General features: G+C 47.0%; 3 protein-coding genes across 3 annotated transcripts; 2 read left to right on the forward strand and 1 right to left on the reverse strand.

Annotated features, from left to right (window-relative positions):
- Window positions 1-3,743: 3,743 nt before the first annotated feature.
- LOC113563017 (interstitial collagenase-like) lies at window positions 3,744-4,478 on the forward strand. Its single transcript, XM_026974008.1, has one exon. The coding sequence runs from the start codon at window positions 3,744-3,746 to the stop codon at window positions 4,476-4,478; it is 735 nt and encodes a 244-aa protein (XP_026829809.1).
- Window positions 4,479-4,696: 218 nt separating this feature from the next.
- LOC113563018 lies at window positions 4,697-5,080 on the forward strand. The gene has a single exon (XM_026974009.1). The coding sequence runs from the start codon at window positions 4,697-4,699 to the stop codon at window positions 5,078-5,080; it is 384 nt and encodes a 127-aa protein (XP_026829810.1).
- Window positions 5,081-7,566: 2,486 nt separating this feature from the next.
- LOC113563019 lies at window positions 7,567-9,396 on the reverse strand. Its single transcript, XM_026974010.1, has 3 exons — window positions 9,290-9,396; window positions 8,824-8,959; window positions 7,567-8,709 (listed from the first exon to the last, which is right to left on the reverse strand). The coding sequence occupies exons 1-3, from the start codon at window positions 9,394-9,396 to the stop codon at window positions 7,567-7,569; spliced, it is 1,386 nt and encodes a 461-aa protein (XP_026829811.1).
- Between the last annotated feature and the right edge of the window lie 3,500 nt (window positions 9,397-12,896).

The raw sequence follows: 12,896 nt of genomic DNA on the forward strand, positions 1-12,896 counted from the left end.
TACTATAAATAAATAGTAATACGCTTATGCAATAAATAGTAATACACATTTCGTATCAATTCGGTGCACGGCCCTTAGGAAAAAAGGTCTTTTATACTTGCTCGCGAGAAATTTCGATGCATTGGACGAAACAAATTTCGCTTCATTGGATAACAGCTGTGCGGGCAAGGCCGGACGCATCGCGATAGCGCGGTGACGCCATGCGTTGTACTCGCTAACGAGACGCGATAGCACGTCCACCCATTTGTACGTTCCATTGAGTGTAAACACTTTCCACATTTCATTCTTCAGCGTATGATTAAAACGTTCCACTATCGAGGCTTTCATTACCGAGTGCGTGGAATAGTAATTTATACCGTGCTTAAAGGTCAGTTCTCGCACGTGCGAGTTGTAGAACTATTTGCCCTCGTCGGTGTGCAGGTTCCGCGGACACCTACCGCGTCGCGAAATATACTGGCGAATGACCCGGCGACCTCGCTTCCGGACTTGCGCTTGAGAGGTACGGCCCACGCGTACTTGCTCAGCGCGTCGATGATCGTCAATATGTAGCGGAAGCCTCTGTTTTCACGCGCGTACGACTGCACGTCGACCACATCCGCCTGCACAGTTGTCGTTGTCGCCGCGTACTATTTCTTCTCCCTGGTGCGTGTAATTCGCGGGCTAGCTGTAACCTCTCCGAACTGACATTACCGCGCGCGACTTGGTCCTCATCGCGACGCGGCGAGAGGGTCCTCGGTACGGACACTCTGACGATCCCCATCGCGTCCGTACGATTCGCTGTTCCAACGATGCGCCGGTCCCTCGATTCTCCTCGTATCGCGCGATAAAGCCCGCGACGTTCGAGTTGCGTCGCGGCTATTATACGGGTACGTTATAGACGTTGCTCGCGGGCTCCTGCGCAGCCTCGTTGGATCTCACGAGAGAGCCGACAGTGCTCGAGAGTCCGCTCAGCTGGTCCCTCACTTTCGACACCGCTGCCTCGATATTGATGGCCCGTTCCTCGCACGACTGCGCGGTCGTCGTAACCTTGTCCAATCGGATCGTGTTTGATCTAGCGTCCGTTCGCGCCTTCGCCACGTTATCCGCGAGGTAGTTCAGCTCGTGTGGTGCGACTCCACATGCGTCTTCAGGGAGTCGTATCGGACTGCAGCCGTGACAACGACGCGGTGAATCTCTCCTGAGCGACGATCAGCTTCCTTGTTTCCTCGACGGCTGCGACCAACTCGCCGATCCGGCCGTTCGTCTCGTCTCGGTGCGCGTCCGTCGTGGCGGTGCGCGTCTTCAGAGCCCCGATCCTGCTTCCCAGCGCGTCCATCCTAGCGGAGAGCGACGTGGACGCACCCTCGACGACCGCCTCGCGAAGGTCGCGGTAGTCCTTGCGCTGGGCCTCGGACAACGAGTAGACCCGCTGGTCTACGTGATACCGGTTCACCGCGTCGTGTTCCTCCCGCGGCACTGCCACGTTCCGTATTCGACGCCTCTTTGCGTCGTACTCGTCGCTGTCCGGGACGAGGCAGAGAGCGTTGTCGCGCACGTAACCGCGAGCGTCGCTGGCTCGAAACATCGTAGCGTAGTCGCCGCTCCGCGCGAGGGTGGCGCAGAACTTGTTCACGGGCATCGATGCGTCGATACTGGCGCGTCAGGGCGCAATGACGCCCGCCTCTCGGAGCTCCTCGATTATAGACAGGAACTCGGCGTCGTGCGAGTCGTTGCCCGCGCCGCGCGACGCCTCGATGAGCCTGAGGCGATCCACCAGTTCGTTCGGATCGTCCCAGTGCACGTAATCTATCTTGTTGTCGTTACCCTCATGGCCGGGGTGGCGGACGTTCCATGCCGGCTCCCCCGTGACCCGCAGTCGGGCGAACGCCCATCAACGGGGCGATGATCGTCCTGTACTTGTGTCCCTTGTTACCCTTGATCTACCCTTGCTCCTGATGTCTCTGCTTGTGCGCGTTCGTCGTCAAAAGGACCTGCGGTACAGCGTAGTATCGTGCACGTTGTACACGCTCTCGTCGGGGGTTCACATGAAGATAAGCTCGTACAGACCGGGCGTACCCTCGTATCGCGTACCGCCCACGAATATTGAGTCGTCCGCGCCAGCGTCGAAGCGCTTGTTGCCGAGCATCGTGCCAGTCTCACCGATGTACACCCCGTACACGTTGTCGACGGTGCTCGTCTTGCTCGTGGGGCCGCTGCCGCTGTCCGTGAACAGTGCGCCCACGTATCTCCGACCTAGCGGTCCGAGCGTGGCTAGCAGCGCGTCCCTAATCACGTCCGTTTGCATGACCTCGGCGACGGATCGTTCCAGCGGACTCATCGGCACCGGAGTCTTGGGCGCCGCGAACACGGGCGTCGAGCTATCTCGACAGCACAGCGGATCGATCCCTGATAACGAACGACGAGCTGCGCACACGATTTCGCTGTTTCAAGAGTACTACCACCTTTCGGTCGACGGTACGCTGAACAAAGCGACGCACAGTGGTCAAGATTACCAAAAACCTGGTCGAAATCCTGTACATACTCAAATTATTCTAAATCATATACACTCACTCCCAAAAAAAGCGGTACACTAAAATTTAGGGAAAAATTTACCAACCTTCAAATGATCATAACTTGGTAAATAATGAAGATAAAAATATGTTCAAAAATGCAAAATGAAGCTTCAAGTATCCACTTTAAGAATATTTGAATGGCAATTATGGTCGGTTATTTGATTCAAAATGGCGGATGACAAAATGAGAGGATGCAAAAGTGATAACCGAAAGTCCGAGTTTGTGACGATGCATGGCGTAAATTAGATATCGCAGCCTAATGGGACCAAATGCAAATGAAAGTATAGAGTGTTATCTTTAAAATGCTTTTTACCGAGCTCGATGCGATCATTTTTCGTTGAGTTGTGCAACTTTAAAAAAGAAAACACTCTGTTAAGTAAATTTGGAGTATCTCAACAAAAAATGATCGCATCGAGCTTTGTAAAAAAGCGTTTTAAAGATAAAACTCAATACTTTTATATGCATTTAGTCCCATTGGGCTGCAATACCTACTTTACACCATGTGCCATCGCAAATTCGAATCTTCATTTATCAATTTCGCATGCTCTCCCTTTCCGCCATTTTAAAAAGCTCGTCGTGCACAATTTCGATTTAAATTGCGAAAAGTAGGGTTTCAAAGCTTTAAAACCGTTTTGAAATTTTGTGCTAGGATAGTTAGGTACCGAGATATTCAATTTCGAATTTGCAATATCGTCGATTCAGCAAGGCCTAAGGAATTAGAAAACCCTGCGGTTCGTTTAGTTCTTTTATAATTCCAACTGCTGCGTTCATTATTCTTTATACTCCAAATCCTTCTTATGTGGTGTGTGGGTGTAGGTGTATGTAGGTGTGTGGGTGTAGGTGTATGTAGGTGTATGTAGGTGTGTGGGTGTCTGTGTGTGTGTGTGTATCACAAGGATGAAGACCCCGTGGTTCGTCAGTTCCACAGTAATTTAAGACTCCAAACCCTCCTTGTGGTGTGTGTGTTGTGTGCGCGCGCGCATGGCCAAAATTATATTAGAGACTTACGATAATGAACTTTATACATATATAGCTCTCATAAATGAAATGTGTTTGGACTATAACGTTAGAGAAATTAGTACGGACTTAGAACTAACAAACAATAATGTAATGACGATAAAAAACATTTTTTTTTAAATGGATTTTGGCCACGTTTTCAGTCGTTTTGACCACTGTGCGACGCTTCGTTATATGGCTAGACCACGCTGCGGGGTGAGCGACGCGCCGAGTCGCCGGCTCGGCGTCGCGCCGTTGCGGTGGCCGAGGCTGAATCTCACGTGGAACTTCCAACTCGCGGATCGGACTACCCTGCGAACGGCTGAGACCGCCTTCGCTATCTGGGCCGCGAACTCGTCGCTGACGTTCTCGCGCGACACGAACAAGCCTGACATCATCATAGCGTTCCGCGAGGGTAGGCACACGATGCTGGACCGTAGGTACGGCGGCGCCGTTTGTCCCGATGACCTCGATGGACCGGGCAAGGTGCTCGCTCACGCGACGTTACCAACAGGGGCCCGGGACGACGTGTCGGAGGTGCACATAGACCACCGTGAGGCGTGGCACATCGCGCTGACCCCCAATCCGCAGAATTCGCATCATCTGCTGCGAAAGCTCGTTCACGAGATCGGTCACTCGTTGGGGCTGTCGCACACCACGGACGAGAACTCGCTTATGTACGCGTACTCACCCGCCGTGGACTGGCCGGTGGTGCTCGGTATGGAGGACGTTCTCGCCGTGCGGAATCTCTACGGCGCCGCGAAGGACGAGCCGTCGACCGCGGTGCCCGCCGAGCCTACGGTCGTACAAACGACTACGACGCCGGCGACTACGACGACGGCATCGCCGGAACCGCCCGATCCGTGCACCTGGCGCGACATCGACACCCTGCTCGTGCTGGGAAAGCGCTTGTTCATCACGCAAGGGTAGTACGCGTGGTCGATCGGCCTGGATGGGAAGATCGTCGACAGGCCGTTCTTCCTGAGGGATTACGTTAGGTTCCTGTCAAAGACCGTCACGCGCCTGTCGGCGGCGTATCAGACGGTCAAGGGGACCTGGTGTTGTTCGCCGATGGTTGGGTGTACATGGTATCTTATCCATCAGGGTAATATCCCACCCTCGAGTTACGCGCGTCGTGGCCGCGACGTATGACGGATCTCGGGCTTCCGCCCAACGCGGTAATCAACGCCGCGCTGAACTCGCACACGGGTCGCACCTACGTCATATACAACGATTACGCTGTACTGGAAATGGACGAATGTAACATGACGGCTCGCGGGTACCACACGCTGCAGACCATTTTCCCGGGTATACCGTCGTCGACGTGCACGGCCTACCGCTACACCGATGGACACCTCTACTTCGTTCATCGGGATCGCTTCTTCGCGTACAACGAGTTCACCGAGACCGTGACGAGGTCCGGGGAGTTCGATCTCGACGCGATCGGCGTGACGTGTCCTAGGGAAGATATCCTACGGAAATTGTGGGATCTGCTCGCTCGACTCGCTCGTTCGAGCGTCGCGTTTGATTAATCACACGCGCTTTCCCATCTACGTCACGCACCTTTACATGGGAGAAGAAGGATATATAATCAGCGTTTCGCTTGTGTTTCGTGATACCGGAACCGCCCAGCGTTGAGCGCGAGACTGTGCTCTCGGAGCCCTGATGATTCCGAGCGTATGGAGGGAGAGGGATTTACAGGTTGAGAGAGAACTCTTGTGTACTCAACGGTCAGTTTATTTCACTGCAATTCGTGCACCGAATCGAACTAGGCGCAGATCGGAGATCTTCAACACTTGCGGATGACGCGGCGGATTTCTTGATCGCGTCGGTTTTGGCGAGCTTTCACGCGTGCACCGATACACGAGGTGGCAGGTCGTCAAAGACACCGAATGGTTTTGTGCAGCGGCGAATCGTTGACGCGCGCCTGACGACGTTCAGACGCGTCGGACGTCGAAATGAGAGAGCGGCTCAACAGCGAAGCGAGTTGAGAGTTACTCGAGACTCGAATTGGTTTTAGATCGATCTTTACGCGAGCGCTGACAAAGCTCTAATAATGTTCCCGAGACCTCGCTTTCCTTTGAATCCCTCAGATAACGCGAATAACACGGTGACAACAAGGCTTCGGACGTTAGGCTCTTGATAGATATACGTGTCTAAAAACTCGAGTCAATGTCGCGGACAGCCAGCGGATCGGCTAGCTCCATTGTTTCGAGTCGATCGAGTTCGCGAAAATAACTTATTTGTCGCGTTCTTACATGAAAACAAGCGAGCTCGAGAACTGTCTGAAGATCTCGAATAACGACGGATTAAATTAAGATTCAATGATTGTAATTCGGAACAGCTTGGGAATACGCCAGTCAAGCACCCTTAATCTGAGAGAAGAAGACCCACGTCCTGTCCACTGCGCGATGTATCAAATCAAGGCACCGCTAGAGCAGATGGGCAACGCCGCTCCTAGTTCGGAGGCGAACGGGAGCTCCATGAAGAAACGACGTCGCGTGTAAGTTGCGTCAATGAGTCTCCACGACCTTTTTATCAATCTTTTTTATATCTTTTTATATCTAATCAGAATCTCATATCTTAGGTGGGGAAACCTCGCCGCGATGTCCAATGTCGACGTACGGCGCATGCGGCTGCTCAGCCGCAGATACAACCTCAGCAGAACCGGCTACAAGTATCTGGAGATCGGCATAGGCGTCCCTCCGACCTTGGACACGGCGACCGTGCACGTCGCGATGGGGGACACTACCGGCAAGGAGATACTGTTGAACGCCGAGATGTGGAAAGGACTGGTGGACAGTAGAGCCATCGTCTGCGACTACCTCACGCGGGCTAACGGCGAGCACGTCATCGTACCTCCACCCATGCGAATGGACGACCTGACGATACGCTTCGCCAGCAGCAACGGTCAGCCAACCATACGCCTGGACATTCCTTCATGTCGTTTGGCCCTGTTCGCTCCGACGGTTCGCTATCTGTACGGATTGCGGCACTGCGCCGAGCGCGTCATCGCCACGATGGCCAGCGTCGTCGGACGAGTCGAGGCAAAACTGCGCGTCTTCAAGCACGCCGCTGCGGGCGTCGAGGATCCTTCCGACGCCCCGAGGGCGATACGCGACAGGAAGGACTTCGACAACAACGATCTGCTCGATTGCGAACTGCTCGTCGTGGTCTTCGGTAATATCTGAGTTCCGCGCTGCATACCGAAAACTCCCACGTACGCGCATAATGTATACGTATTAGGCACAATAAATACTATGTCTCTCCATTCTACTCGTTATATTATACACCGCCGTATTAGTCATGCTATATTTTTATTTATCTTACTTAATATTATATGTATCCGTAGTTGATACAATCCGCTGTATCCGTAGTTGATAAAGTAGTGGATAATATAGGCGGGTTCTGGGACCGTTCAATTCTCGGACTAGAACCCGCTAATCGTAGAATGCAAATAAAGTCTTTTTCCCTAATCAAATTGCGTCTCTTTGTCGCGTTGAACCCACTACTCTTCCATGCGCGAGAAGATACAAAGATAACCGTTGCGTCTCGTCCGGTGGAAAACTTATAGATAACCGCGCGACCTCGAACTCGTCCGAGCTGGTTCGAGCGTGACGCGATCGTCGTCGATGTCGCGTCAGATCGCGGGACGACCGTCGAACCGCATCCCGCGAAAATTAAGGAATTTCCAAAAATAGAACGTTATCGGCCGGAAAACCACATCCGGTTCGGGGACTCGTCGCGGGACCACCACGACGACACGGGCGTCCAAAACGGAACGTTATTGACAGGAAAACCACATCCGGCACAAAAATATCTCCCACCAGGACCCGACTCGCTTCCGACGACTGACCGGAAAACCACATCCGCCGGAAAACCACATCCGGGAAATCCAGTGGCGAGGGAAATCCAAAATGGCGCTCCCGCCCGTTTTCCCCCTCCCCTCCTCGCAAGCCACGCCCTCTTCCCCTCACCCCCTCGAGCCCCATGGGTTAGAACCCGCCCTATATGCCTACTATGGTTCAATTGGTGAAGGTTTGTCTTGAACAAGATGATCAAAGGCGAAATTGGCAATAATGGCATTCAAATCTTGGAGGGTAAATCTCTTATTTTCTACAATACAGTATATGAGAAAATTCTTAATTTCCACTGCCAGAGTTCCGCCTTCAAACATTATATGCCTAAAATCGTGGGGGAAGATTTTAGTGACATTAATATTGTCAACATTCATTAGTGCACTTTTGAAGTTAACCCCGTAAAATGTAGACCAAAACCCTCTGGCTTGTTTATTTAACCCAGGAGAATACACATCCTCACAGTGTTGAGTATGAGTTTCCATATTTCTTATGACAAAAAGTTCCTCAGAAAATCTTTCCTGAATACTTTGTTTATCTGCAAAACAAGTGCGACATGGTCTATGCGCATTAGCAACTCCTTCCTTAAATCCACCGAGATATGCAGGAGTATCTCCAGCAACAAGATTAAGGAAGCCTGTAAATTTCCTCTGTACATCTTTTATTTTCAATGAGATACCGTCCTCATTTCCAAGCAGTGCTAAATCGTTTAAGAAGTCACTCACCACTTTCTCTGCACCATGCTTTTTCACATTTGCATGTGAGGTGATTGCGAGAAGATTTATTGATCTGAGGGATGATCTTAACTCTGGGTAAACATTCCCTAGTGTCCAATAAAATATTGACAGTTTTCTGGTCTTGGCACCCAGTGGATTGGCAAACTCCACATCGTCATAATATACAATAATAGAAAGTGCCTTTTTGTCACGCTTGAATATTTTATGGGAGCGGTAGTAGGAACCATCCAATATAGTTCTTATGGTGCCATCATAAGGCTTTGGGTTATCCACACATGAGAGAACATCATCATTATGTAAATAAAATTTTAAATTTCTCAAAAAAGGAACCACATATGCATAATCCTTGCGGGTTACAAACTTAGCTTCCTTGGTCCAAACTCTTGATGGCCAAATTTCTTGTTTCTCGGGTCTCACCATACCACATTTATCAAGAAATGATTTTATCCTTGCAGAACTGCTAACTTCATGAAAAAGATCCAACACGTCACAGCTGGCAAACACTTGCAATATATCAGCACGGGAAACAGTTCTTGTTTCCTCATTAACTGAATTCAAAATCATTGCCTAGAAAGTAAAAAACAGGTTTATAAATAATAGTTCGAATTAATAGATGCAGTGTGAATTTTCCTGTACATGAAACATTTTGCTGTGAAAGGATTTCATAATCATTTATTTCACCTTTATAATGCTCATAAATTCTGTGATCAACTGTTGTGCTCCGTCAATGACCTTTTCTACTGTAGTTTGAGGAATACTGCAGGATTCTTTGAGATTTATTATAAACATGGAGGCATGCCACCGAAGTAAATCTTGCCTGGAAATGAACTGCTCATCATCTAAATGAAAAATAATATTATGTGATAACATATATAAGGTAATCAAAAATATAAAGTTAGTTCTATGGAGAGTTCGCATAAATGCAGAAGGATATAAAGTAAGTAAAATTTAAGGATGTATATTAGAAGTATCCCATTCAAAACTTCAAGCAGATTTATAGATTATTGCAATGAAATAAAAATCTGAAAATATATATTAAAGATTTCAAGAACATTAAATTTTTTAAATATTCATGTTAAAAAGTTAATAACAAAACAATAAAAAAATGTTTTTTTATTAAATTTTTAAATGCAAAGTACAAATTTACCGATTCTTTTCATCTTGGTAAGATTCAGGAATATCTACGATATCTTCATCTTGGTAAGGTTCAGGAACATCTACGATATCTTCATCATCGATGTTATTGAAATTCATGTGATGTTCTCTTTAACATGTTTTTGAAACGACGACCATATCTTGTAACTGGCACCACAACCCGGTTGATTGCAATAAACGATAAAATTTGGATCAAATTTGTGGTTGCGGGATACATGAGATACAACTTCGTGTTCAGGAAGTGGCAAATAGCACATAGAGCAATTTGTGAGGGCCATATCAATTATGAATACAATTAGCAGTACTTAATAACAATAACACTTATAATTAACATAAATAATTATTGAAATGGTAATTATAAAGTTCATAAAGGCTGATGAAATATTAATAAATACTTGATGAAATCTTAATAAATATTATAAAGGATTGGATCAATGAGTGTGCGTTTTGCACGACCAGGCGGTAAATACGTTCTTGGTGCGTTAGCGACGATGTCACGTGTCATTGTGACGTAGCAACGAATCACCTAGCAACGCAAACAGTTGCGCGAACTGGCGGCAAACAGGCCCTTGTGCCGAGTGATAATTTGAAACGACCTGTCCGTCGGGCTGAGTATTTTGCGCGGTTTAGCTCGTCGGATGTGGATTCGAAAGAGACAGGTCAAGTAGAATGATCAAGCCAGCCTGTGTAGTAACGATAACAATAACTAGTCGTTTATTATAGGTCTACGTGCGTATATGTACAATGTGGTTTCCGGGGGAGGTGTCTCCCCGTTAGACGCGGGCTTTCCCGGAATGGCGGGTTACCGGGCGATGAACGCCCTGCGGAGGCGCAACGTCTATTCGTGACCGCGTGCCCCGCGGAGTCGGTGACGTATCGGAGCGTTAACGCGTCGCGGTGATACGCAAGAAGGTAGGAAACTTCACTTGCATGCACCGGTGTCGAGATCACGGCTGGCCGGCGCCTCGATCGGCTGGCGCAGCCAAGAACGCTTGCCGGAGGCAAAGAACGCTTTACCCCGTTATACGCAGGTGATGCGAGGCGATAGTAGCTCGTGTTCGTTTGACGGGGTGCGGTGACGCGCGGACTAGATGGATGTTCGGTCGTACTGGCTGAGAACGCTCAGCGGAGGCCAAGAACACTTGACTCCGGTTGGACGTGCACTCAGGTAATCAGAATGAGTTAGCTCAGCTTAGCCAAGAACGCTCGGCGGAGACAGATAACACTACCCCGGTAATCGCTGTTGCTATCTCGGTAATTCGGAAGATTTGGTATCGGATTAGGATTCGGAAAGCTCGAGAGCATTCGGAAAAGTGATCCTGGTTCCTGGATCGCAGCCCTTATATACTAACGCACGTGGGGATCCGGGGGTAGCGGCGTCGGGGCGGCGGTCGGAAAAATAGCGGAGAAAAATACCCCCGACGCTACGCCACCTTCCGAGTCTTATCACGGCGGTTACGCTTATCGGGCCGCTTGTTTACGCAGGTTTATATGGCGCGCAGCGCCTGGTCTTCGCCCGCCTGATGTTCGGGCGGGTGGCATCGGCAGGTGTTGACCGGACTAGACGATGCAGAGGGGTGCATCGTTACAAATTATTTTGCCTGCTTATAATTTGTTGCTAATGTGTTCCAGTAGTGATTAAAGACAAATTATAAAGTCAATAAGTAGTAAGGCTTAGTCTGTGATAATTGTTGTGTTAAATTGTGTTATTAAAACGATGAAAAAGTTGGTGTTATGTGAGTTTGCCGGTAGGAGAAAAAAAGTGCAGTTTGAAACAGAGTCGGGAAAATCCGACTTGTCCTGTCTTAGACATGCTTTACTTAAAGCTAGTGAAACTGATAAAGACTTACGAGACAGAATGGCAAATAGCACTCAAATTTTTCAACATATCGATTTAGAATTGTGTCCCCAACCTATTGATATTGAAGAAAACGATACAATCGAAGATAAGTCAATATTGACTATTGTTTTCATTCCTAATACATTCACTGATCTACCAGTTATTAACTTGTGTGGAACATCACAAGAGAGATTCCTGGATTTTGACATCGTTAATGATCAGTGTGATGTCGATGAAGACACTCAAACCATTAGCGACTCTTTGACAGGAAGTCTAAATGAAGCTAGTAACAAAGAAGATACAGCTACTATACAGTTTTCAGATGTGTTTACAGAAACATCTAAAGTACAGTCTCCAGAAGTAACTACAGAAACAGCCAAAGCAAAATCTTCTAAAGTGTCTGCCCAGGTTTGTGAAGTTAACTTTTTGCTCAAAATCACTTGTGTTTTGTATCTTGGTTCGTAGGTGTTTAAAGATTGACTTTTTGAAATAGGTATCAACTACGTTAGATTCTGTATCACTTCTAATGCTGCCGGAAAGCTTAAAATCATGCAGCAATCTGTTGGATCACATTAATGAGTTGATACGCATTTGTGCCACTCATCTGCTAAGTGTGACTAATGGCAAACCAACTTCAAAAGATTATACACAGTTAAGTATAGCTATGTGCTTAGAATATCCAGTTCTGAAAGATGTGGGTTCTCCGACATATTATGTAAGTAATGAACTATTTTTTATTGTGAAAATAATTTTGATTTACAAGTATAAATTTTAAATTCTTCAGAGATTAATAATTTTTTACATTCTTTCAGGGATCATTCAAGACAATGCTAAGTAATTGCATCCGGAACAGGCAAGCTTTTTTAAAAAGGAAGCTCTCAGATGCATCTAGTAGTACAAGGAAGGCTCAAAGGACAACTGTACAGATGTGTGCCCTGTCTTCTTCATATGTGGAATCATTACTCAAGTATAATGTATTTTTAAATTAATTAGTAAAATATTAAATGATGTATTTTATTACTTAAAGTATTTTATTTTAATTCAGAAAGTATTTTATCAACAGAAAGCTATATATTTTGACAATCTCAAAGGTATAATGTTTACAGCACTTCTGACTCTGTAACCGAGGATGATACAGTTACAGATATGCAAACACTAATGTCAAACTAAAAGAAACCAAACCCTGTACAAGCAATCTGCAACACATGAAAATATTAATGTCAAAAACAAAGAAACTGCGCAGAGACTGGATTGTAAATAAAGAAATGAATGCTCGGTGCTCTGCTATTATGCAGCAGTTCCCTTATTTGAAGACCTCTGATTTGGTACTGTGAACTGAGAGTAGCTGTAACCTTATTACTGCATATAACTATTTAAATAAAACGAACAAGTGACAGAATATCTTATAAATCCTTGTTTTGACCTAAATTGTTGTTTATTATGTTACAGTTAGAACATGATTTTTGATTTGCTTGGTTTCTGGAAGAGCAGTGCTATCCAGAATCTTGAAATTTTGTTGGAGAAACTCAGCAAACTTTTTAAGATGGAAAATGCTACCGAGTCAGACAAACTTTCATTGTTAATAAAAGCTGAAAAAGCATTGATTCCGAATAAAACTTTCAGTTCATGCAAAGCTATCACCACATGTAAGGTATGTACAATTTTGCTATGTATTGTAACTGAATAAAGATTAACCTTCTGACCCTAAGATATATGATAAACATTGTTGTACCTCTGCTTCAGGTGTACGAGTCACTTG

Source organism: Ooceraea biroi, chromosome 12 (genome assembly GCF_003672135.1).
Source record: "Ooceraea biroi isolate clonal line C1 chromosome 12, Obir_v5.4, whole genome shotgun sequence".
Classification (NCBI taxonomy): Eukaryota; Metazoa; Arthropoda; class Insecta; order Hymenoptera; family Formicidae; genus Ooceraea; species Ooceraea biroi.

Bases quoted from the DNA above. Each gene is read 5' to 3' on its own strand.
- LOC113563018 (XM_026974009.1), top strand. From the start codon at position 4,697: ATGACGGATCTCGGGCTTCCGCCCAACGCGGTAATCAACGCCGCGCTG.
- LOC113563017 (XM_026974008.1), top strand. From the start codon at position 3,744: ATGGCTAGACCACGCTGCGGGGTGAGCGACGCGCCGAGTCGCCGGCTC.
- LOC113563019 (XM_026974010.1), bottom strand. From the start codon at position 9,396: ATGAATTTCAATAACATCGATGATGAAGATATCGTAGATGTTCCTGAA. The intron at 8,960-9,289 runs GTAAATTTGTAC...GTTCATTTCCAG, and splicing joins TACCAAGATGAAAAGAATCG to GCAAGATTTACTTCGGTGGC. The intron at 8,710-8,823 runs GTGAAATAAATG...TTTACTTTCTAG, and splicing joins AATTTATGAGCATTATAAAG to GCAATGATTTTGAATTCAGT.